At 42.6% G+C, this 25,954-nt stretch overlaps 1 protein-coding gene across 2 annotated transcripts; it reads left to right on the top strand.

The window, feature by feature from the left end:
* Window positions 1-331: 331 nt before the first annotated feature.
* On the top strand, window positions 332-7,487 carry nt5c2l1 (5'-nucleotidase, cytosolic II, like 1). Of its 2 annotated transcripts, none has more exons than XM_052051580.1 (18): window positions 332-498; window positions 1,488-1,561; window positions 2,470-2,587; window positions 2,687-2,782; window positions 2,855-2,946; window positions 3,712-3,769; window positions 3,879-3,972; window positions 4,056-4,109; window positions 4,520-4,603; window positions 4,694-4,729; window positions 5,105-5,212; window positions 5,923-5,989; window positions 6,068-6,238; window positions 6,318-6,369; window positions 6,530-6,590; window positions 6,863-7,039; window positions 7,117-7,199; window positions 7,286-7,487. In XM_052051580.1, exons 1-18 carry the CDS (start codon window positions 440-442, stop codon window positions 7,305-7,307), a joined length of 1,506 nt encoding a protein of 501 aa, XP_051907540.1. In that variant the 5' UTR covers window positions 332-439; the 3' UTR covers window positions 7,308-7,487. The 2 variants fall into 2 exon arrangements, with proteins under 2 accessions (XP_051907540.1, XP_051907539.1); XM_052051579.1 differs by having other exon boundaries at window positions 5,102-5,212.
* The last annotated feature ends 18,467 nt before the right edge of the window (window positions 7,488-25,954 follow it).

Here is a 25,954-nt window from a genome sequence, read left to right as displayed (position 1 = left end):
AAACTCAATTACAGCAAAAACAGAACAAACAATTGATCAGTCTCTACAAATGCAACAATGGACTCGTGTAGAGGACGTCGTTCACTACATTCCCTTTAGACTCTTTTTTTTATCTTAAATTTTAATTTCAAAGTTAGTATTTACGAGAAATTTGGTTCTGCGGTGCAGGTCTCCTATTTGGAAACTCACTTAGGGGGTGCAGCGCCCACCCCGCAAGTGCGTGTGGGCGTCTGATAACGCAATCGGCTCGACAATCTGGACGGCCGCGTCGCTCTCAAGCCGCTAATGTGTTGCAGTAAACAAAACAAAAAAAGGAGGAGGGGCGGCATTCTGCGACGTACGTCACTCGGTCAATTTAAATGTGGGTTGAGCGAGGTCAACCCCGAGAGAAGTTTTGCCTCCCTTCATCAATAATTCCTCGTCGGCGGTTGTGGACGCCATGGACACAGAAGGCTGTTTTTGCGACGACTCCAAGAGGACCAGAAACAACGCGCATAAGTGAGTTTATCATGACGTCATAGTTCAAATACAAATTGGGGGGGAGGGGGGGGGGGATCTTGACTCAGAATATTCATGTTCTTGACTAGAAGGTGAATATTCAAATAATGTCTTGCATTCTCACTTCCGTTATCAAATGCGTGTTCCAACTTGCTCGTCCTGGGTTATTTGTTTTGTTTTATTTGTTTGCTTGCCCATCGCCAATAACTGTAGGCAGTCGGTTGGTACAAAATTACAAACTGCAGATTCTTACCGTCTTATAAACCAGTAAAAGTTTTAGAAACACTGAAAAACAATATGGCAATGTTGTTCTAAAAAATTATGATTCTATCGTTTGAATCACATCCATTTTATTCCGATTATTGTTTCAAAATGGGTTTTAAACGTTTATATTATGCGAGCACCATCAAGAACATCACAAGGGAAAACTCAGACCGCACTGAAAAGAAAAAAAAAGGCAAACGGAATATTACAAAAAAATAAAACTTGAAATACTACATCACCGGTATCAAACTCAAGGCCCGGGGGCCAGATCCGGCCCGCCACCACATTTTATGCGGCCCGCAAAAAGCAAACCATACATGTCAACTTCCATGATGCTAGCTAAAATCCGCACCAATATTTAAAATTCTTAACGTCCAAATTCTCAACATATTGTAAGCATTTTCTTGTCACCAAACCCATTATGACAGTCACTTAAAAGTGGAGTAAACAGTTATTCTTGACTTCTTTATGTGGTTTCAGTCATAATGGCCCTCCAAGGGAACGGTAGCTAAAATGAATTTGACACCCTGGACACTGAAATCATACATTAAAATCACAAGATATGAAATAGAATTGAAAATCATGCAGGCTGAGGAAAAAGGCAACCGCATGCAAGTATTGTGAGCGTAGCAAATGTGTGACAATTCGTCTCAGCAAATGACAGTCACGTTGAGTGGGGATCGCTCCACGGTCATGACGACTGTCCTTGTGTTCCGTCGTCACAGGATTTTTGTCAACAGAAGCTTGACGCTGGAGAGTATCAAATGTTATGGCTTCGACATGGACTACACACTGGCAAGTAAGTACGGCAACACGTCTGAAAGACCTCCCGAGATTAAAAGGGTTTTGAATCTACCACGAGAGTGTCCTAAATCATCACACTTATCAGTATTAGCACAATCAACGAGATTTACTGGTGAGCCCTACGTCAAAGTATGACGAACGCAATTGATTTGTCCCTCACAATACAAGGCTCCGATAGGCTTTTTTGGGGGGGCAGATCCATCTTCAGAATCTTTTTTTTTTTTTAAGACTACCGGTAAGTGCTTGCCTTCAAGTTTATTGCCACACGCAGCTTAAGTTTACTCAAAAACACAAATTTTTGTCTTATTGTTGTCACGATAAGACAATAAATTGCCACAGACATATATTCTATATCCTCTGTGAAAACGAGCACTAAGAATAAACATAAAATAAGCGTGCGGTATCTCTGTATGCAATATACTGCCCCCTGGTGGCACACCAGAAAGTACAGCACAACGTCCATTGGATTGACATGTCTTTTTTTTACAAACCCACAATGAGAAATGCCACCGGAAAATAGAATCGTGAAAGAAACTAGAATTGTTGTCACGACAAGACAATAAATTGCCACAGACATATATTCTATATCCTCTGTGAAAACGAGCACTAAGAATAAACATAAAATAAGCGTGCGGTATCTCTGTATGTAATATACTGCCCCCTGGTGGCACACCAGAAAGTACAGCACAACGTCCATTGGATTGTCACGATACAGAAGCTATTTTTCTTGACAAAAAACACACGACTAAATGTTTTGTTTGTGGCGCTAGAATTATTATAACAATTTGTATTTCCTACACTTTTTTGTTGTTCTCTGTCAAACATTTCATGTCTTTGTGTGCAAAATGAAAGTGTGTTAAGATTAAATTGTCATGCTGCTCTCCTTGCGCCATGTGATCGTAGTGTACAAGTCTCCGGACTATGAGAGCCTTGGCTTTGAGCTGATAAGGGACAGAATGGTGTCCGTCGGCTACCCTCATGAGATTCTGCGGTACACGTATGACCCGAGCTTCCCCACAAGGTGCGTTTGGTTACGCCAACAACATGCTTCAGTCGTGATTGGCAAGTTTTAAATTACTTTCTCTTTCACCGCCAATCATGTCGCCCGCCTTATCTTCAGGGGCTTAGTGATCGACACCACATACGGCAACCTCCTGAAGGTGGACTCCAACGGGAACATCCTAGTGTGCAGTCACGGCTTTAGCTTCCTCAAAGGGTAACGTGAAAACAAACGCCAATGGATTTTCCCCGACAATGAGCCATTCTTCTTTTTGTTTGTGCCTTAAAGCGAAGAGATTGACCACTATTACCCCAACAAGTTCATCCAAAGAGACGACACGAACCGTTTCTACATTCTCAACACCCTCTTCAACCTTTCAGGTGTCACATTGATCGCTCTTCTCATTTTTTTCTCCACCAATAGTTCTCAAACGTTTTAAACTTTGCATGAACGTTGAACTTTATCCGTGTTCTCACCACCGCACTGCTTTCGCACGCCACCTGGCCACGCAGGTAGGATCGCCGTACTGAGCACGAGCACGCACACGCACACACACTCATACGGTGTGTGGGCCAAGATCTGGACACTGCTGCCATCTACTGGTGATTTGTCATACTGAAATGATTCCGAAAGCCTTGATACTTAGTGAGGAGCCGTGCGACGCCGTTTATTGCACCCCCCGCCCCAAAAAAACACAAAAAATGTGATTCCTTTTTTACATTTTGGCATCAAATGAGTTCATTATTCTTTGATTAGTATATAAAAACAAAGGAATACTGTATTCGGAATCAGCGTCCAAAAATGTATCGACAAAAGTTTGCTTGCATCTCAGATTAAAAAAAAAAAAAAAAAAAAAAAAGGTAAAGATTTGTTGACCAGTGTCATCTTGCATAATGTGAGGACTTAATTACCATTTCAGTTGACTCACATATGATTGCTCCACAATCTTGTGTGTGTGTGTGTGTGTGTGTGTGTGTATGTGTATGTATGTCCATGTGTATGTTCCAGGGAACTATACGACTTGGCCGCCCCCGTCTGCCTGATGCAAATCTGTACATAGTATTGTTTGCTATTACTCAAAAAAATGTGTTTAGGACAAATAAACGCCCACCCCTCACTAAACTGGTTTTTCGACCTTTTGGCAGAGACATATCTCTACTCTTGCCTCGTGGACTTCTTCTCCAAATCTACCAGATACAAACTGTGAGCATGCACTTTTTTTTCAGCAACCTCCTTGCTCGGCCGACCCTCTATTACAAAGCAAATGAAAGATAACAACATTTCAACCCCTACCCCATTATCCCTCCCCCAGCGTGCTAAAAGGTTACCACCACGGCGACCTGTTCATGTCATACAGAAGCATGTTCCAAGATGTTCGCGACGCGATGGATTACATTCATGACACGGTAACCTTTACACAACATGAACGTTGGGACCCCCCCCCCCATCTGATGCATACTAAGCGTTACATTCTCTGTTGTGCATGCAGGGCATCCTCAAAGACCAGACCGTCAAGAATATTGACAAATATATTGTCCAAAATGTGAGTGGTGAAATAAGAAAAATACAATGAATTTAAATGCAGAACATATTAACAGGTGATGCATGCTGAACAAAAAAAAAACAAAAAACAGAAACTTAGCACTTTTATTTATTTTTTATGTTAAATTGCTTTTTTTTCTCTTTTTTTTTGCCCCCTCGCCCGCTGCACAATTCTATTCTATTCTATTTAGGAAATTATTATAATTCCTTTTCTCTGATAATCTTTCTCATGCAAAGTAAATTATTGAATGTTTAATTTAAATTCATGACACTCCCTCCTCCTATCATGATATTCATCTACTTAAGACGTCACTTGTACATTAACCAGTGATGCACCCCAAGACTTACGACTGCGTTTTTTTTCCTTGATTGATCACTAAATATTGATTTTTAACATTTTGTTTCTCACAGCCCAATATTATTGTTCTCTTGAGCCGAATCAAAAAGGCGGCCAAGGTGTTTCTTGCCACCAACAGTGACTACAACTACACTGATGTAAGCAACCCAAAAAAGACTCAAACCATATCCAAACCTGCTGAAAAGATGACAAACAATGACTCTGAACTTCTTCTTCCCTTTATCGAGGCTGTAATGACATACCTTCTTGAACACGGCGCCAAGGTAAGATCGTTTAAGCTTCAACGTTCACGTGAGAATGGATAAGGAACAAAGAAATGCAAAAAACAAACAAAATAAGAGATTTCAGGGTGCTACAGAGAGGCTCTCTCTAGGCAAGGTCCGACATGAATGGTGGCCCGATGGCCCGGGGCTACCATGTGACGTGTCGGGCCAGCCTAATATTATATTACGTAATTTATGTTTTAATCACTGACCTTGCTATACTGGTGTGCGTTTTGGCCACTGAGACGCCACGCTTCGCAATTTCCCCCCGCTGAAAAGGCAAAGACATAGCCAGTCTTACTTTATATAACTTTAAACGTTGTTATTTTAAGGACAAAGCAGGGTACATTCATCAAGTTTTCCACCCCACAGCAGTCTGGAGATCCCCCAGAGTCGTGGCGCTCCTTCTTTGATCTGATCGTTGTGGATACGAGGAAGCCGCTGTTCTTCGCAGGGGGCACGGTGCTAAGACAAGTCGACACGGTAGGAGGAAATGGCCGCTTTTTTTTTGTATGCATTGTACGTGGCGTGCTAGATTAACCCTTTCACGCACCCTGTAACCTGATAACATGATAAGATGTCACCGCCGTCCTTTGAAAGGGTTAGAGAAAGAACCCGCTTTGAAAAAAAAAATTGAGTGAAGTCAAAATTTGATACAATTTTGAGTTGGGCAATTCAACAAAAATAAGTTTTGCTCAAGTCAAAATTGACTTTCCCTAATTCCCAATAAAAAATTTGCTTAGTTGTGCTAAGCAACAATTTTGGCCTTAGATGTCAGTCATTGATCTTTTAAACTTGCTCCAACTTAAAGTACTATTTTAGGGCCCAAAATAAATTTTTTTAAACATGTAGTGATCTCAGGCTGAATTTGAGCGTTTTTATCGCTTTCTGAACAAAGTCAGAAAAGACCCGCCTGTCAGATGTTTTTGAAAGATTGGTGGGGGGCGGGGGGGGGGGGGGGGGGGTGATTTTAACTCCCGATCAGTTCACAAAACGGCTATACACACGTTCAATATTTCTGACGTGCGCTAAAATCCAGCAGTAGCCAATTAAGCTAGCCATAGAATCCATCCATTCGGGAAACCAAACCAAAATGCACTACGAACAGCATCGTATCGACTTACTGCAATACAAGATGAAAAAGTTCAAAACACATTTGAACTTGGAAAATGTCAACTGCGTTTGGGATACAGAACACAGGGAAACTACGGATCGGGACGTACACCGGCGCACTCAAGCATGGAACGGTGTACTCCGGAGGTGAGCCCAAAAAAAAGGACTTGTCGCGTTTCAACCGTCACTCTGCCGGTTTCATTTGGGTTCTTTTTACGGCGTCAGGCTCATCAGAGCTGGTGTCCGACCTGCTGAACGTCAAAGGTAAGGACATCCTCTATGTGGGGGATCATATCTTTGGCGACATCCTCAAGTCGAAGAAGCGCCAAGGCTGGAAGACGTTCCTGGTGGTTCCCGAGCTCACTAAAGAGCTACGAGTGTGGGAAGAGAAAAAAAGTACGCCGCTCTCTCATTTTGGGATGCCGCTATTAATTTGTGGTTGAGTTGTTTTCACGTTTTTTTTTTTTTTTTTCAGATTGGTTTGAAGAGCTGAAAGGTCTTGACATTTTCCTAGCTGATATTTACAAGTACGTACCCGTTCTAACCATTGTTTCAAATCTTACTTCTACATACAGTATATACCCCCCCCCCCCCTACACCCCCAACAAAAACACCTTTGCTTCTCTCATATGAGCATTCCAAGCATTTTCTAACCTGAACTACTGACGAAAATATTGTTGCGTGCAGGCACCTGGACAGCGGCAGCCAAGACACTCCCGACATCAGCAGCATTCAGACCAGAATGAAGGTAAGGTGCAATATCGCACAAGTGTACTGCGCACGCACGAGTTCAACTTTTACACCACATATGAGTAGGTCGGATTAAATTTGTCCTTACACGTCTTCACTGGAGTTAAACAATTATTTACATCACTACATCCTCTACTCGTGCGATGACGGCCTCAGCAAGGCAAAAACATCGTCACCAACCTCAAGCAATGTGGATTAAAACTCCTTTTTTTTTTTGACATTTCTTGAGTAGAGGACGGTCTGGCTGTCTGTGTAACCCCCCTCTTTTAGATTCTGACCACCTGGATGGACATGTCTTACGGCCGGATGGGCAGCCTACTTCGAAACGGCTCCAGACAGACTCTGTTTGCCGGCCAGCTCATGCGCTACGCTGACCTCTACGCGGCCAGCTGCCTCAGCCTGCTGCACTACCCCCTCAATTACCTATTCATGGCTCCTCCCGTACTGGTGAGTCCTCCTTTACTCGCAGCACAAGTGACACTGCAGCCCTTTCACCCGCAAACGTCAGGTGTCGCTCTTCCCAGATGCCCCACGAGGCCCCGACACTCAACACTGACGACTTTCCTTTGGCGCCGCGCACCAACTGTCAGTGCGAGCAGGCCCTAAGGTAGCTTTTGTTTGTTTGGTTTGACACCAAATCTCGAAGATATCGGTAAAAGTAGAATTGTGAACACTTTTTTGTCTCAAATGCAGCGTGACAAACAAAAGACCCTGAGGAGGAGACTTTCTAAAGAGCCTCTGCATGAAGATTTTGCATTTTGGAAATCGTAAGAGGTCAACTTGTTCTCTCAATAAATGTACGGCTCCCCCACCTGGAGGGTGGTTGCTATGCCTCTTCAATTGAGTGAACCCCCAGTAATGATGCAGCTCAATAAATTGTGAGTATGGCAGAAAAGATCATTTCCCCACTCTTTTATTGCATACTTGAATGCAGAATGTAAAATGTTAACAAAAAAAAAAAAAAAAGATCAGGGGTCACCAATGTGGGCCCTGCAGGCACCAGGATGCCCCCAAGGATCACATGAGTAGCCCCAGCGTTTGTTCTAAAAACAGCTCATTTTATAAGAATCTCGTAAAATTCTCAATTTAACCAAATTTGCTTGTGGAAAGAACATCCGAACTCTACAGGCCGGAGCTGACATTCCAACCCCTGATGTGCTCACCACGAGAGGTCTTACTGCAAACCCAAAAACATCAGGAGTCTTCACACATGGAACTATGAACTTTCCAGATAAATATGAGCACCGTCGATATTAATGAGACCCACAATGTAGTATTAGATTGAGCCTATTTGAAAACCACAAAGGAGGCGAGTACTACGTCAGTCTTATGCCTTTTAAAAGATAATAACTTTCTGTTGTTCCATGATTGTCCACTGGGTGGCAGTAAATCACCTCTGCAGCGAACTTGCTAATCAATAACTCGCTCACGCTCACGCTACACGAAATATGGTACAGAATACTGTTCGAGGGAGCAGAACGACAATACAGCAACATTTTAATACCAAAAAATACAAGGAGCGAAAGTCACTGTTTTCTTTTATCCAATTCCAGCTGACAGATACGATTTCTTTTTTTACATTTCACAAAAACATTGAAAAATGCGAAGGTTCTCGGTTTCCGGATTTCTACGGAAGTCTGTAGGCGTCAGAGTCAATACTGTATCACTAACCTACACTATCTCAACAGTCTTAATAAACAAATGCTCATCATTCCAATTTCAACATATTCCCCCTCAAAAATCACACCTTGCGGGGCACTATTTTCTCATTTCCAAAATTCACAGTTTCCCCCAATTCAACATTTTTTTACCAGAAATTCCCCATTCATTTTCAACGGGATATTCATACATACAGATCACATCATTACCATTTGAAAATCAATGCATTCAGCACATTGAATTCAACTTGGGAACAATTTTCAATTTGCCAAACTCCACGCCCCATTGAAAAAAAAAACAAGATAAAAAATAAAAACATCATTCATTCCCATTCCACATCATATAATATGATTCCAAGTACTTCTCAGACATTGGACAACCCACTCGCAACTCTGTGAGAAAACTGTGAAGCAGAACTACAGCCATTCTTCCAGTAGAAAGACTGGGCGCTAGCATTAGCCGTATTGTCTTGTGCTAGCTGTTTTGCTTTTTTTTTTTAGGCAATAGTGTAAGTTTTGTGGCAACTCTCCTTACTTCCATTACTCTTTAGTTTTTTTTAACTTCACAAAACCTAGAAAAGACCTTTTTTTTTATTATGGAAAAGGGTACAATAAACCTTTGTATCCGCCCATTGCCAAACATACGACAGAGCTTCCCGTTTGTCTGTAAATTAGCTTTGTGTTCAATTAAGCAGGCCCAAATTGCACAATAAGTACATTTGTGAGCAGGTACTTTATGACATTGTTGTCACAATGAGTTCAGTACTTTTTGTGACAAGTTTGGTGGTGTACCGTTTCTTTCTTCCATTGTAAAATGTGTGCCTCGGCGCCATCGTGACTGACAAACACTGAAATCGATACAGATAAATGGATAGATAGAAATACAGACAACACAGAGGGCTGGAGATGTTCCCATTTTCACGTGAGCCGCAAAACTTCACCAGACGGGTTTGGAGAGCCGGTTCAGTGCTCATATGGAATGTGTCTCTTCTGCGGAAGTCACCGCGGCGTGCGTGTCTTTTTTTTGTGGGGGGTGGGGGGTATGTGTGTGACTAACAATGATATCGGTACCCTCCAAATAACAGTAATGACGACAATAAGAGGGAAGAAGTGTGCAAAGAGTTGACAGCGGCTGTGTGGGTGAGGATGCTCGGACACGTGAATCGAGATTCTCAAAGCCGCGCTTTATTTCGAGTCATGTTAAACTTGATGACTCGATATCGAGTCAAAAGGTGGAATCATGAAGTGAGCAGATGTTGATTTGACAGACACCTTGGTGTCAAGTTGTCATAAGAGTGACGCAATGTGCATGCGATTAACTTCTTCTTTCGCCTTGAACATGAGGAGAGTCCACAAGACGTTCCACCCCACTCCCCCCTTTGCTTTTATTAGCACCGCCTCCTTACACACACACACACACACACACACACACACACACACACACACACACACACACACACACACATACACTTCCCAGATGATTTCATTTCCTGTATCAAGGGCTATTTCGGTTTATTTGGATTTCCCTCTTCATTGTCTGCTTGTCGGCGGGATTTATTATTGTTACTGTTTGTTTTTTGTGTGTGGGGGGGGGGGTGGCTATACTTTGCGGTTATTTGGACTAAATGCTGAATTTAATGTTAATTTTTCTAACTTTTCATTTTTTTATGCATTGCTTTTAAGACGCCAAAGAACTTTTTCTGGAGACTTTAATACAGGGAGAGAAAAAAAGTAGATACTTTTTATGCTTTTAATGAAATTGTCTGAGTCAAAGGTTTTTTTTAATCTCTCCGATGGACAAAAAGTGAATGTTCTTTTTTTGATTCTCATTCTCCTCATTCAGTATGCCTAGTTAAGAGTTTTTTTTGTGTGCAGTTTCACATTGAACAAACAAACCCAAACTGCTAGCAACCATTTACGCGTCCTTAACAGCAACAAAAAAAGTTATGCTAAGCAAGTAAGCACAGGAGAAGCATCAACTAGTTTAAAAAAAACTTGTGATTTGAGTTCATTTAAAAGATCTTTCAATGTGCAAAAAAAAGACACTTTTTCATGTTTCAACCCGATGAGACATTTTTATTTTTTTTTAAATACGAAAAATACTCTCCAGGCATACCTTTTCTTGGCACATCATCGCGAACAAATTTTATTTTTTTTTATGACTATTTTAAGAAAACCATCTTAATTCAAATGATACTTTTGACAGTCTCCTGTAATAAGATTAATTAACAGATGCGCATCAAGGGGTTTGGAAGCATCCAAGAGGCAACATTTGCATTTGTTTTGTACAACTTTATTGAAGTGCAAACACAAGGCAAAATATGAAGCTTTTTTTTTTGTTTTAAACAGTTGTTTGTATCATTCTTTTGCACCCGAAAGTGCTTCTTAGCAGCCACGTGTGGCTCTCATGGCAGGATACTATGCAGCCTGCAGATGCAGAGGCACCACCGTCCCCCATTCCACACATTCCAGGATTTCCCAGCAAGCATTGCAAGCAAGCCCAAACAAGTCACGTTCTTGTACTGGGGCGGAATTTCACACAGTCAAGTGACTTGAGGCGGCTTCTCTTCCTTTTTCAGAGTGCTTGGCCAACGAGTGGCCTTCGGGGGCCGTGTGCAATCACACAAACGAGTAAGCGGGTCACTTTGTGTCATCACAAATTTATTTATTTTTTTTAATGGACACACCGGCGCTCCCCCCCAAAAAACGGCGCAAACAACCAAGGCCCCTTTGCTCGTCGGGGTGCCCTCAGGGTTCAAACATGAGGCACACACGGGAGCACTGACACCTAATCTCAACACAACCTGAGAGAAGAGCAGAACGAGAGGGACGGATTGTGGGAGGGGGGATGGGGGGGGGGATAGGGCGAGGGGCCCGCATTCCTCCCCGAATGTCTGCCGCCCTCTCTCTCTCTCTCCCCCTCCCGGACCTGTTTGACGCCACAAGGATGCTCAAAAAAAAACCCACAGAGGCCCACACTCGCAACTCCCCCCCCCCCCCCCCCATTTCCTTTAAGCATAAACTCACACTCCCGTGTCACCGTGTTTGATGACACAACAACGCGCGGGTGCGGACGACAGTTGGTGTCAATAAACCTCATGTTACCGTTTCATGTAAGAAACAACGCTGTTACCTCAGCTGAGGAGGTCACGTTGACGCCGTTAAGGTCGCCACTCTCCAAACGAATTTAAATTCCACGAAACTTTTATTTTTTGGGGTGGTGTGGGTTCCCTACTGTTGGGAGGAAAGCGACACTGGCGAATGGCATGTTTTTCTTGAAAAGTGGTCACAGTGGAATTTTTCTGGGCTCATTTTTCTCAGTTATTTGGAATTGCAAAGCCAAAGAGTATGCAACTCTTGGTATTGATGGAATGTGGCAGATTTGGTACATTTGATCCCAAAAATTAAAAAAAAAAAAGGATGATTTGGGTTTGTAGAGGTCTGAAGTGGCTTTGGATCAAAATGTGAAATCGGGTTTTGCTTGGCTCATATTGTATCGACACATTCATACATTTTTATTCTTGAATTATGCAGAATCTATTCAGATGACCAGTTTGGACGATGCCAATTTAGCACTTTTTTAGTGAAAATCCCGATAAAGCGTACGGCCCAAATTTTGTAAGCACGGCCTTTTCCATAACCTTTTAAAGATTTCAAAGGACAAAGTTTTGGCTTAAGCAGGAAGCCTAAAACGGCTTCTACTCAACTAACGGTCAAAATTGATCACTTTTTTTTAAAACAATGTGCTAGCACTTTTTAGCCACACAATTTACATTTGCGATAAAGTTGTGAATCGGGAAGACTTAAATATCTAACTTCTTCAATCTAACTTTTTAAAATGATCGGTCCCAAATTTCTCAGTGGTTAGTGAACTTCACAACAACAGTCAAGGATTTTTTTTAATTTTTATTTGTGTCTCGGTGGACTTCTCCAGCATGGCGGCCTAATGAGAAATTTCAGGGATATGCAGGAGGGCGTTTCAATTGATTTTAACGATTGTTGGACCTTGGTGGCTTTTCGTACTTCCACTCAAGATGTTGATTTCATTGTGTGTGTTTATCTCCGCGACCCTAACACCTTTACAAATTCCACTCAACTTTATGGAGGGGTGAGGAAGGGACCAAAAGGAAGGAGCCATTCCCTTTTTTTTTTGGGTGCAGCTACAGTTATTTCCTCGCCCCCCTCCTCTTTTTTATGGTGAGTAGCAAAGGTGTAAAATACTATTTTAGTTTATTTTTCTAATTTCCACTGTGGATGAGGTTTTCTTTTTGTATGTTTTCACCCCCCAAAACTACGAAAGCAAACTTTCGGGCATGTTAGCCAAAGAAGTGAGCCAAAGTGGACAAATTTGTCGATCCAAGATTTCTTTGATCTCTCTCACGTGGAGAAAAAAAAAAATTCAGACATATGCTTGGGCAAAGGCGTACATTTTGGTACAACTTGGGGTTGCCCTTGTCTTGGGCTCCGGTCTTTCAAGTGACTTTTGACAAAAAAGGTGTCTTTGCTTTGTTTGGACGTCCCCCCCACCCCCCAAAAAAAAAACAAATAAAGAAAGAAGAAAGTCAGGAAAGAGCGCAGGAGGCTCCACCACCCGCTATCAGTCATCAAGTCAACCAGTCCACTTCCACTGGCCAGTTCTGAGGCCAAATGCTATGACAATACTATTGCACTGCTAGAATGGATGGTACAGTAGTGCAACATTGTCAAAGCAGCTGACCTCAGCATGTGTCAGCACACGGACGGAATAAAGGGACAGAGAGGAAGGGGCCGGGGGTGGGAGGGTGGAGGGGCATTATTTTGCCAATCTCCATCTAAATAGGTTGAGTTGCAATGGTGGGGGGATAGTGTTTAATTTGTTGGAGGCTATTTGGGAGGTTGTTTTTGCTAATAACAAGGGCGGGGAAGCTACGGGTGGGAGGAACTTCTGCGGCCAATCGGATTATTCCGTTGACATTATCACCATGCCATATATATTAGTTGTGCTCATATGTTTAAATACCTGTAAGGTATGTAAATTTATGAGCACAACTGGGCTAATTTAAAAAGTGTTCATTATACTCTAAAATAATGTGGAAGTTGTTTTCGTGAGTACACCAAGGACGGGGGGAAGCTCCAACTGGTGGACCATAGGCAGCCATTTAATGGACAGACCACAGCGCAGTTTTAAAAGCACATTTTCCGCATGGAAAAAACACAGGAGGGCTCACATTTTGGAAGTTGATTTTGCTAAAACACAAAAGGTCGCCCATATCCAACTAAACCCTTTTAAAAAAAAGCCCATACTTTGTAATAGCCATTTGTTAGATGGCAAACTTTTTTTTTTCTCAATGGATTCAATACTGGTCATTCAGTGAAAAGTGGGGAATATATATATATATATATATATATATATATATATGGATGGATGAAAAAGTTTTCCCCACCGCAGACCCCATATAATCTTTTTATATACACAAGTCAGAGTGGTGTGGGTCCATCAACCAATGCCCTTTTAATATTGCACTGCTCATCCCCAATGGCCAGTAGTGCAACAGAAAAAGGGCAGTGGTCAACAACCATGGAGCCTCCATTGCACAGAAAAACTTTTTTAAAAAAAAGACGGGGGGGGGGGGGGGGGATTATACAACTTGGATGAACACACGTTGATAAAACAAAGGAAAACAAACAAAAAATAAATAAGGCCATGCCTGTGTGTGGTTGATTGAGGTGGGTACACAATAACAAAAGCTGCTTGAGTGTTGAATTAACTTCCTAAATTTAACAGCGTTGCTTATACTCTCGCCCTGGGAGAATGGGAATTTCCCAGCATGTGGGGCCATACTATTCTCTTCAGTCAATGACATGCATTCTAATTTGGGGAAGAGGAGAAGGAGGAGGGGTGCGGTGGGGGTTAAAGCGAGGAAGAAAAGGAGCCGAGAGGAAGGAGGGGGCGGCGGGGGGGTTACACATTAAAGCCTCCCACACCTTGACTATCAAACTATTAGTCCGACGTGGTCCCGAGTTTCAGCTCTTGTACAAAGTGACTCTGAGCAAAGGAGTGGAAACAAAGTTGGAACAGGGAGGAAAAAGCTCATTTTGAAAAAGTGAAAGAAGTTCACGTGAGGAGTTTGCGCAACGCCGCCCGTGGCTGTTACACAACGAAGACAATCCATAGCATGACGCCAGCCATTGGACGGCTGCGAACGGGAACATCATGTAGTGGTGGCACGGGTGCTGTTTACCTGCTTTCCCCCACTCTCTCTCCGCCATGTCTACAAATGAGAAGAAGAAGAAGAAGTAGCGCGCGCAGCCTATGCGCCTCCTCTACTCCACGCCAAGCCACCCACCCAACCAACCAGCCCGGAGTCTCTTTCCTGCCAGCTCACGGCGCAACACTGACGACTTGTTAGATTGCACAACAGGCTTGGCTGCACGCACACGCCCGCAACGTGAAAATGTAACCCCACACCCACACTTCCAACCCCCCCACCCCCTTCCTCTTCACTCCCTCCCCTTTCTCCCAATCATCGGATACCTATTAGGTGGCCAAATAAGGTGCACTTTATCCTCTACAAGTCCACCCCTGTTCCGCCGACCCAACATCGGCCCGTTTTCCACGCGTGGAATCAAGTTTGCGCACACGATTTACGCGTAAAAAGAAGCTACAACTCACCGTGGAGACACCCCCACCTCCCCTCCTCTCTTCACACACACGCACCCCCACCCCCTTTTTTTCTACCTCTCCTCTTCCCACGGAATACTATCAGCAGGAGAATCCGTGGATAGGACAAGAAAAACGACGACAAGGGGGAAAAGCGAGCCTGTTTCCTCGAAATCACGCCGCGTGGAAGGAGGGTGGTGGAAGGAAAAAAAAGGGGGGGCTATGCCTTCCGTACTCGTTGTCCCCGCGTCGTTAATAACCGCACAAAACGGAGCCGAAAAGCTTCCGAAAACGAGAGTCAAAATCCCGCAAAAAAACTCCTCTTCATCCTCATCACGGGGTAGCGGTAGTGGTGGAAAAAGTGTTCCACGCACACGTAGCACACACGGCCCCCGAGCATACCGGACTCCATCTTTGACTACTTGACATTCACAGGCTGGCGAGGCTCGAGTCGCCGCTTTTGCATTGCCGCGCGCCCATTGGCTGCCTCCTGCGCTAGTCCGGGCCGATTGGCCGGCATGTAATGCCCGCCCCACTTCCTGCGCGCCGTTCATTGGTCGAGCGCGTCGACGCGTCACCCAGCGCAGCGAATCCCTGATTATCTGTGTCCCATTCACAAAATCCACACAAGCTCCTCCCCCTTCCCTTGCGGTATCCTAATTATTTTATTCACATTTGGTGGGCCCGTTATTAAAAAAAAAAAAAAACACGCTCATGATATTACAATTAGGCCTTCAATAACGTTATATAGGGTGGACTTTTGTCCAACTATGGCTTCACTTCGCTTACTTCCGGACCGAATATACATTAAAACAACTGAGTATAATTAATACAATTATTGTTAAAAACAAAACAAATGCGCGCGGGGGAGACTAAACGAGGCGCCACCACAGTGACAAAATGTGCCATTCGATTGGCTCAATTTGTCACCCTGGTCGGTGCACAAAATGGAAGCGATGCCAGTATCTCTCCCTCTTTTTTTTTTTTTTTTGATTGACGCTCAGAGAGGAGAAGCGGCCTGTGAAATTTGGCATTCCTGGCCCAGAGGAGCTGAAATAATGGCATTATCCCACGGCTTTCCCCCCTACTCGGTACACTCAGATCTGATTGTTCAGCCACTCGCATTTTTTTAAATGTAAAAGGCGGGGCGGAATGAAGGTCCGACTCTAATCTTCTTCTCCCCCCCACCCCTCCTAAAGTGTCCCGTCAAGACACAAGTTAATTTAAGGCACCGAGACATTAGAACTCTCGCTCTCCCTATCTAGTTCCAATAATAAGTTCTGATAGTGACGGCTGGTGGTCCACAGCGTCCTGCTGCTAATACACAAACTGCACTAGGACTCACACTCGTGCAGGGAATTAATGCTGCAAACGCCTGATTAGCTCATTCATTACTGTGGAGAGCCGCCCCCCCCCACACACGTTGACAATCAGCTGAAAGAAGTATGGTCAAACTGAAAATGTTCATGTAGGGGGTGGGGGGTATGATCTTGTTGTACATTAAACAATATAAGTAAAAATCCCCCCAAATCGACAACAAAGTTAAAACTGAGCAGGGTATGTTTAAAGGTGATCATAGATGTATTCACAATTAATTAGACAATAAAAACAGTTCAAAATGTGTTCATAAATCTGCTTTAAAAGTGCCAATAGGAATGAGATTTGCTTTTTGAACAACAACCAAAAAAAAATTACAAAATACATTTAAAAACATGTATACAGCATTTTTAAAATGTGTTTTAATAACTTTGAAATGAGGATGAACCAGATTATCCAACTGGACCTGCTTCAAGTTTTTTGGGGGGCTAATTCAAATGTTACATTTGCTTCGCATCACGACAAGTAATTTGCAATGCATAAAAATACAATTAATAGTCAAATGAAACGGTGTGTGGATATAAAAATTGAGTAACGTTTAGGCTTCTAATTTAGTGATCATAACTCCAAATGCTAATTTGTTAAAACATGAATTATAATCCAGTTCCAGAAATTCTTGTGCTCTCAGGAGATGCAGTGGGGAGGTTAAAATGATGAGGTAATAATTGTAAAATTTGGACAATGGACATGTAGGATTGTAAGGATTGTTTCAGTGTGTTGTGTGTGTGTTTATATCCCGCTGTTGAATTAATACATTTTATTAGCTCCAATACACGAGCGTGTATTTCACTTTTAGACATTTCTTTTTCAAACGGGCCTTAATTATGTTAATTTGCATTGAGGAGCTAAAACTGGGTGTTTTTAATCACAAGTTTATTGAAAATAATTGTATTGGAATTGTATTGTAGACTTAATGGAGACTTCTTCTTACTTTTTCTTTTCTGATTGATATAAAAATGATTTAGTCGATATAAACACATAACGGGGTAGGACTAGATAAGTTTTTTTTTACTTCATCCTACTCCCATGAACATAACTGTGTTGAATGAAGACTGATTTCTTTCTTTTTACTTTTTTATCTACCTTATTTTCTGTCAAATTATTGCTGTATATGTTTTACGTTCAATAAACTAACAAACAAAAACAAACAAACAATATTGTTAGATTGGGAGTGTTTCCAGTGATTCAACCTTTTGAAAAAGTTACGTTTTGTTGGGGGGGGGGGTGGAATCTTGTTTTTATGACTCAAGCAGACGGAGAGAGAGAGAGAGAAATTACTTTCATGCGCTGGAAAATGTTTCTGTTTAAAAGGCGCCTGGGGGGATGTGTGCGTATGTGTGTGTGTGTGTGGGGGGGCTTTAAAGCCACATAAATGCATGCAGTAGTAGTAGTAATATGGCTTCCTGCCTCTGAGTGTGTGTGTGTGTGAGAGAGAGAGAGGTGTCATGTGGGCCCGGGTGAGAAAAGCCTTTTAAAAGATGCTGCTTATTGTTGCGTCTATTTTTCTCCCCTTTTTTTTTTTTTTTGCATTTCCCCCCACGTAGCAACTCCCATCCTCCCAAAACGTACCTCCTTTCTTCCTCTGCACTTTGACCTCTTCCCTTCCCCCATCCCCATTTCCATCCACCACACACACACACACACGCGCGCACACACACACGCGCGCACACGCACACACACAGCTGCCTCCTCCTCACTCCTGGACTCTCCCATCAAGCCAAGCCAGTGTGATGGATCGTCATTGATAATTTGGAAGAAGCTTAATTGTGACATTTTGGGTGGCTGTGGGAGGTTTCTTCTCCTTTCTCATGAAGGAGCAGTGGCCGGACCCCACCTTAAGCCATCCTCTCTTCCTCCTGCTCCACCCCCCGTCCCCCTTTACCTTCCCCCCCTTAAAACAGACTCTATAGACTGCATGCATGACATTCCAGCTGTGTGGGTGGCAGGCTCCTTTTTTTTTTTCCTTTTAACTGCGTCTCCAACAGTACACAGCAGCAACTCCCGAAGCGCACAACCGCACGAGAACCGCCGCCACCCTGGCAGGCGTCTCTCTTTTAACGGGCTGAAAATAACCCCACAAACATTAGAAATTGCTGCACGTTCATACAGAGAGCCCGTATGTAAACATTTATGAAGCGAATGGGGCTAGATTAATTACTGGTCGTGTGCAACTGCACCGATGCACACTGAGCTGTTGCGAAATATTTGGACTCCAGATAAGGTTATCACACTATGGCAGTCTATAATCTAGGGGAATTAACTGTGAAATTAATTAATCAAGCATCTTTAGAAAGGCAAACTATTGATAAGCTCAGGGATGAGTGAAATTAAAAAAACAACAACAACAAAAAACAATCAAATAATATTGTAGTAATTTGGTTCCCATATTTCGGATGAATTTGGTTCAACTGGGTCATACGTCATTCTTCAAAGAAGTCAAAATATCAAAAGCGGCGCTCACAGTATGATGCATTTCAGTTGTACACCGCAAAAAAACAAAACAAAAAAACCCAACAACCCCAAAACAAAACAAACCGTCTCTTTTGAATGGAAAGGATCGCTAATGGTATCATTATTGACCCCCCTCCCCCCTTGCTAGCAGGCGTGTTGAAACCTACAAATAACTACAAAAAAATAAAATGATCTTAACACCAGGGCAAGCAAAAAGAAGAATAACAAGAGGGGGATGAAAGGTAAAAAACTAAAACTAAAATCTCTGTGTACCAAGCGGGATGCACTTGTACACCCGCGCAAACTCCAAACCCCGCCAACAATAAGCACAGAGACAATAATCATTTGATGGGTTCAATTCATTTGGGCACAACTACCATTTTATTGTGATTCACGTTACTAAACAGCAGTTTTACAGCCCCCCCCCCGCAAACACATTGCATATTTCCCCCCGTAACTCAGCATTATTACTTAGCTCACAGAAGACGTTTGGACACAGCTCTTGCCTTGGACCTCATTTTAGCTTCACTTTTAAAAACAAACGGATTGCCATTATTATTATTATTATTATTTCAGCCTGAAAAGCGAACACCGTTCTGAAAAAGAGCTAAAAGAAAGAAAATCACTTGCATGTCAGCACCCTCCTGACACTTGGACAGTTTACACATGCGCATGTCACTAAATGCAAAGTTTTATTAAATCACAGATCATTGTCACACTTTTATTGACATTCGGTTTTATGAAATGAACCAATGTGACTCTCATTATTAGTACGGTATTCTCATTCCAGTTTGGTAGACGTAGGAAGATTAGCTAAATGAATCCAGCATTAGAAATAGCTTTTGGCGTAGCTAGCTAGCTAGCTAGCTAGCTAGCTAGCGAGACACAAACAAGTCTAGTCCGTTTTGTCTTCTAGTCGAGCAAACAAGCGCCACCGGTGCACCAACAGTCACAACTGAAACACTTCCGAGTGAGCTCTGGTATTGACGGGCACATTGATGACTTATCGATTATTTCCTAGTGTGCGTGATCAACAGCGAGACTCGTCCATAAGCCACAGTTCACATCCTCCTTTCCCTCCATGCAGTATGCATACATGCACGCATCCTCTCCCCCTTTTTCCACCTCAACTATAGTGCATGGCATGAGCAGAGTCCAACAGGGGAAAAAAAACCTCAAGCCCATTAAGTGAACTTCAGAGGAATTCCTCACTTTACATACGGAATGCACTCGGGGTCAAAGGGCAAAGGGCCAGAGGGGAATCCACCCGCACCCGAGCAGGCAGGCCGGCCTTATTTAAACAAGCCTGGAATGCCTGCCGGTTGGTGTGCAGGAAAAAAAGAAGAATAAAAAGAAGAAGAAAGAGGAAGGAAGTTTTCTGCTATGAACCTAAACACGAGTGGCCAATTAATAGCAACGCTCTTGAAATGACCTCTGATGCCTCCGTTGAGAGCCTCGACGCACAACGCGGCATTCGCATCCGATGCGAAAGATCAGATCGCTCACTTTTGATTGACACTCGTCCCGAGGTACGTGTTCACTATGATTGCGCTCGAATGTTTAGTGACAAAATATAGCCTAGAAAGGAGTAAAAGTTGCAGGAAGGACATTTCGGGCCCTGGATTGGCCATCATTAGCGACTTGAAAAATGTAAAATATTCAGCCATAAACAAAACAAAAATCAAACAAACAATTATTTGTATTATTAATAATAACTCAAGGAGTATTACATGTTTGATGACACTACACAAGTTAATCCAAAGTTTCATACGGACATTTTGTTTTTGACTTCCACGTGGATCAATTTCACACAATCGCGGCATAAATGAATACCTCTCTCACAATCTCAACTCAACTGTATTTATAGAGCACTTTCAAACAGCCATCGCCGCACGCAAAGTGCTGTACATGGAGCAACTAATATGTACAACAGTAAAGCAACAAATCAGTAACAAAGACGGTAGAAAGCACTGAACAGCCAATTCAATTCAATCAAAATGTCAATTAAAAAAAAGGTCATTATTATTTTATAATCTCCAGCATTTTTTTTGTTTTTCAGGGACCGGATCTCATTAGGTTGCGCAGGTGTACTTAATGAAGTGGCCGGGGGGCTGCACAAGCAATAAAACTCTGTCTGCTGTTGTTCAAACTGCTCATTTTGCCACCGTACAGGCTTTAAAATAGCTTGCGAAATTGTTCCCAACAAATAATGCAACGTTGCCTCACTTCCTCCCTTGAATCAGTCCTCTTGAAGGTATGGGCGGGCCCCCTTTTCTAAGAGGCCCTCCAGCCAAAACCGTACACTCTTTCACTTTTGGGAAAGACGGTTTGCAAACCTTCCATAACTGCTTGTACAACACATTTTAATGATAGCGTGTATATACTGCGCAACAGATGACGACGCTGCTCAAATTTGATGTTTTGCGGTGATGTAAGCAATTATTTACCCCCCCCCCCCACTGCCCTCTTCTTCTTTTTTTTTAACTACAACATAAACAGAAATAAACACACATTCAAAAAACATAAACACACTGTTACGCCCCGGCACATGTGATCCACCCCAAATAAAGTGTTTATATGATTCTTTTCTAATGATTTACATGAGTGTGTAACATAAAACAGCACAATTAAATGTATTTTTACAATGATACAACTAATATATAGAGAGGTGTCAACAACTAGTCTCTTTGTTAGACTATTAAAATATGTAGATATTACGGTGCCATCAGATTTGTTGACTTGTGGTGATGAATGATATTTTTATTAGAATGTAACTAGCAAAAATGTGTTTTAAGCGTGAGGAACATTTCGATTACAAAAGCAGGAAACTGCCTTTAAAAAAAAAACTAAATGAATTCGTTCATTAAAAAAAAACATAATAAAAGAGTCACTACTTATACATTCACACACACAAGTATGTATGATTTATACAGCAACGCGCAAATTATTATGAGACATTTTCCAACCGTCTGAAGCTTCAATGTGAAGTATGAAGCGTGGACCGAGTTTACACAAAATGTCCTCTTTAGAATCTGTCACAAAAACTGAAATAGATATCACCGCTGTATGTATCCCACCATTTTGATGCAGTACTACTCTATAAAAATGAGTAGTGTCGTCAAAATGAAAGAGGAAAATATTTTTTTTGCACTTTTGGGGGGAGAAAATAGCCTTCTTGTAGGTTACAACAAAACGAATCAATCAATTCAAGAATCAATTCACTGGGTTTGTGTGTGTGTGTGTGTGTGTGTGGTAGGGGGTGGGGTGGGAGTGGTGTCAGAACCCAATGAATGAAAGGGTGCCCTAAATGTAAATGAAGGCGCCTCATAGTAGCTAGCCGCCATCACCTGGCCTGCCTGGTCATGTGACGTCGCCGAACAACAAAACCCAGCATTCCCAGCCAACCCCACCCATCCACGTCCTTCAGTTTTTAGGACCACCTCGTCAAATTTCTTTTCAAATGACATGCTACAATCCCCATGGCCGTGGTGGAATTCTGGCCACTTCAAAGCGGCGCAGGGTCGGCAGGGCCGAGTGGCCAATGATGGACGAGGGGCGGGTCCCTGCCTGCCTTGACCTCCCCGACCTTCCACCCCCCCCCCCACCCCCACCGCTCGCTCAGCCCTTCAGCAATCCCACCACCCAGTGTCATGCTCTTCAACCCCCACCTTCCATGTCAGTAAAGCCACCGAAAGCTAACGACTGGTCACTTGAGCCCTTCCTATCTTCACATCTGTCACTTTGAACCAGTCCTGGGAGTCCATGAAACAAAGCAATTGAATTCATTCTAGGCTTTGCAATTAATTCTTCCCAAATAGGTGGCATAAGAGACACTGTTTGTCAATGTAAACTCATTTTGGGATTAAAATGTAAGGCCTTCTCTGTTTACGATGGCGGCCTAATCTGAATCTGATTTGTATTGATTTGAATATCGTCATATTCACGACGAGGCAGCATTCTGGTGATTTTAATCCTCGGCCGTCGAGGAAGTGATCATCTAAGCGCTGCGCAAGGAATGAGATGATGCCCACCCTCCCGAAGGAAAGGAAGATGGAAGACTCAACCTGGTCTTGACCACGACACCCCCAGTGCCACAAGATTTGAGTCAAATTCCGAGAGGGAAATCAGGACTGAATGGGTAACAGGTCCAGCGTGAGCAAAACTGAACAACATGAATGAATTTAAAATGACACATAAGATTCTTTTGTCATATTATTTAGTATTCGTTTATGTCCTTCCCAATTTATATTGCACATGTTTATCCTTTATGTGACCATCAACCCAATTGGCTAAGCCTGAATAAAGAGCTCAAAATCGACAATAGTACATTTTATCTATTAATTTAAAATCTAAATCAAGGCTAGAGCCAACACCGATATAATATTTACAACATTGTCACTCAGTGGAGCACAGACCTTCCTAACGGCACACGTTTTGACAAAGACACCCCCAGCCCCATCCAATATCAAAATTGTTAGACTATGCCGAAGAAAACGGACGATACTATTTTGATTCCGCGGGGGTACATTCTGATAGTATTGTAAAGACTTTAGCAGAGTAAAAAGAAAGAATTGTGTTGACTTGAGTGGCATAAAACAATTTATATGAAAGTTCCTGAGAGCGAAAGAGCGCAGGAAAAGTCTGCGTTTCTGAGCTTTGAGTTAAAACTCTTGACTCAGCGTCTTTGCTTTGTCATTGTTGCGGCCATTTTCTGTTCATGAAGTCATCGACAAGTCAACAATTCTCCTTCCTCCTCCTCCCAACGCTCCACCCTCTGAAGGAACCGCTAACATTTAATTTCGTTTAATGACTAACTATTCAATTAATGTCCTTTCCTTTTTTTGTCACTTTACATTGTAAAAACGTTGATGTCTGTTATAGGATGACGACATTGTTAAAGCATAAAACGTTAACCTGATTTTTTAAACAAGGTTGACTGGGATATTAATACACATGACGACAATTTGGAGATTATAATAGTTGTCGTGATACTTAAATTATTATTATTTTTATTCACTATAATAAGCCGCTCTTCCTCTCCTGCCCGAAAGTAGATATTTGTATTGTGGCTCCCTCTGCTGGAGAACCTTCACACATTCACCTTATTCATACATTACAATACCCGTATTGTAATTTTGTTTTTGCAAATTTGTTAAATGGTCGGAACCACCGCTAATGCACCACACAGTATAGCATTAAACTAATAAAATAATTGCAGGCTTTGAATGACTCGCAAATGTGCGACACAATAAGATGTACTTATCAAGCCAAACACATTCTGCCATTATATATTAACAGCGAGACAAATGTTAAAAGTGTAGATTTAAAAAAAAAAAACGGAAGGGAAAAAAAAACAGGTTTTAGGAGCCAAAACGGCATCATAACTATGATCCGGCCGAAAATGAGTTTACATCCTAGAATATTTCGCAATGGAGGACTCCATGAAACATCTGCAGGCAGGAGGCTTTTGGCCGGTCTTGTACGTATCGTGACGCGTGGTGAGGTTTATGACTGGTGTGCCATTCGCATCAAAGTCAGATTTACAAATTTAGGAGCCGAACACAACGCATAATGGCTAAAAACATTTTTTGCACGCACATTAGACAATAAAGAGCGTTATTTCTAATGATTGAGACTTTGTGGTGCTAAAAAATAAAATTTCATGTCGGCTTCCACTGAAATATTAAGTTCATACTTGATGCTCTATTATTATAACGCTCAAATATTTAAAATGCATACTGTCACCACCCAAAAATATTTAATTCTAGTTTGTAAAACCCACATTGATTGTTGAATGATCTCTTTTTTCAGGTCAATCTTAAAACGTGTCTTAACTTTTTAGTTCAAGTTTGATTGTCTTACCTTTTTCGTTGTCCCTTTTCCTGTACAGCTACTCATCTTTTTCTTTGAGCTTCAAAAGTCTCTTTGTATGACTAGAGATTATATCCAGCAATTGAAGTCTTCCTGGAAAAAACCCTATTCCAAATGTTTGTCGAGTCGTTTTAAATCCGAGGACGATCTTCCCCCATGACACTTGCAACTGGCATCTTGAGCCCAAAGTAGAGTAACTTTGTCACCTTTGGTCCAGTCAAGATCAAATCATTTTCAACCCAGAAGATGAGAATGGGTCTGGAATCTTTTTCATTCATTTTCCACTGTCGAGCTATGCAGTCCGATGAGATGTGCTTTTAGTCTTCTACGCAGGTGCCTGGGGAGATGTAAATCACCACCTTGAACCTGTGCGCTCTCGTACGCCCCCTTCAGTGTGGGCACCGGAGCTGCAGTGTGGAGGTCGAATCCTCTCTGCCTCGCCTCAAGCTTAATCCGCAGTTGTATGCAATGCGGGCGGCCCGGTAGTCCAGTGGTTAGCACGTTGGCTTCACAGTGCAGAGGGCCCGGGTTCGATTCCAGCTCCGGCCTCCCTGTGTGGAGTTTGCATGTTCTCCCCGGGCCTGCGTGGGTTTTCTCCGGGTGCTCCGGTTTCCTCCCACATTCCAAAAACATGCGTGGCAGGCTGATTGAACACTCTAAATTGTCCCGAGGTGCGAGTGTGAGTGCAAATGGTTGTTCGTTTCTGTGTTCCTGCGATTGGCTGGCAACCGATTCAGGGTGTCCCCCGCCTACTGCCCGAAGACAGCTGGGATAGGCTCCAGCACCCCCCGCGACCCTAGTGAGGATCAAGCGGCTCGGAAGATGAATGAATGAATGAATGTATGCAATGCAATCAGTAAAACTATTTAATATTCGTTGGTGTGAGACTGAAACCTCCTGAGTTACAATTAGGTAAATTTTGATCTATTTCTTTCCACAAATCTATACTACAGGTCAGCCCACAAGTGTGGGTGTTTTATTTATGGTACAAATGATTCATCAAGTTGTTGAAAATGGCTTGCTCTCCTTTAATGGTTGAAGAAACAAACACAATACCTTTTGGGGTGGGGGAGGGGGGGCTGGTCTCCTGAAAAGTGATTATCTTGCCGCCGGCACTACTGATGTGTATGAGAATTATTAAATACATTAGACTGGCTATGGAAACCGTGTTTATCACAAGTGTTGGAAAACATTTAGGAGACGTTGACAGTCATAACAGACACTTCCCATCTCTAATTTTGTCCACTCACTTTTTTTTTGGTGACTGGTCACAATCTATTGAGGCTCTGCCTACCCTGGCTACACATCCCTGCACGTCCGATTGGCTTCTCCATCCGGGATCCAACCCAATTGAAGACAACAGCA

Source organism: Hippocampus zosterae, chromosome 18, assembly GCF_025434085.1.
Source record: "Hippocampus zosterae strain Florida chromosome 18, ASM2543408v3, whole genome shotgun sequence".
In the NCBI taxonomy this organism is placed as follows: Eukaryota; Metazoa; Chordata; class Actinopteri; order Syngnathiformes; family Syngnathidae; genus Hippocampus; species Hippocampus zosterae.
Note: the sequence above shows the minus strand (reverse complement) of the source record. Positions and strands in the feature narration are given on the sequence as shown.

Excerpts from the sequence above, each read along its gene's own strand:
- nt5c2l1 (XM_052051579.1), top strand. The coding sequence starts at position 440 with ATGGACACAGAAGGCTGTTTTTGCGACGACTCCAAGAGGACCAGAAAC. Across the intron at positions 1,562-2,469 it reads CATGGACTACACACTGGCAA|TGTACAAGTCTCCGGACTAT; the intron begins GTAAGTACGGCA and ends ATGTGATCGTAG. Across the intron at positions 4,730-5,101 it reads TTCTTGAACACGGCGCCAAG|CAGTCTGGAGATCCCCCAGA; the intron begins GTAAGATCGTTT and ends TCCACCCCACAG.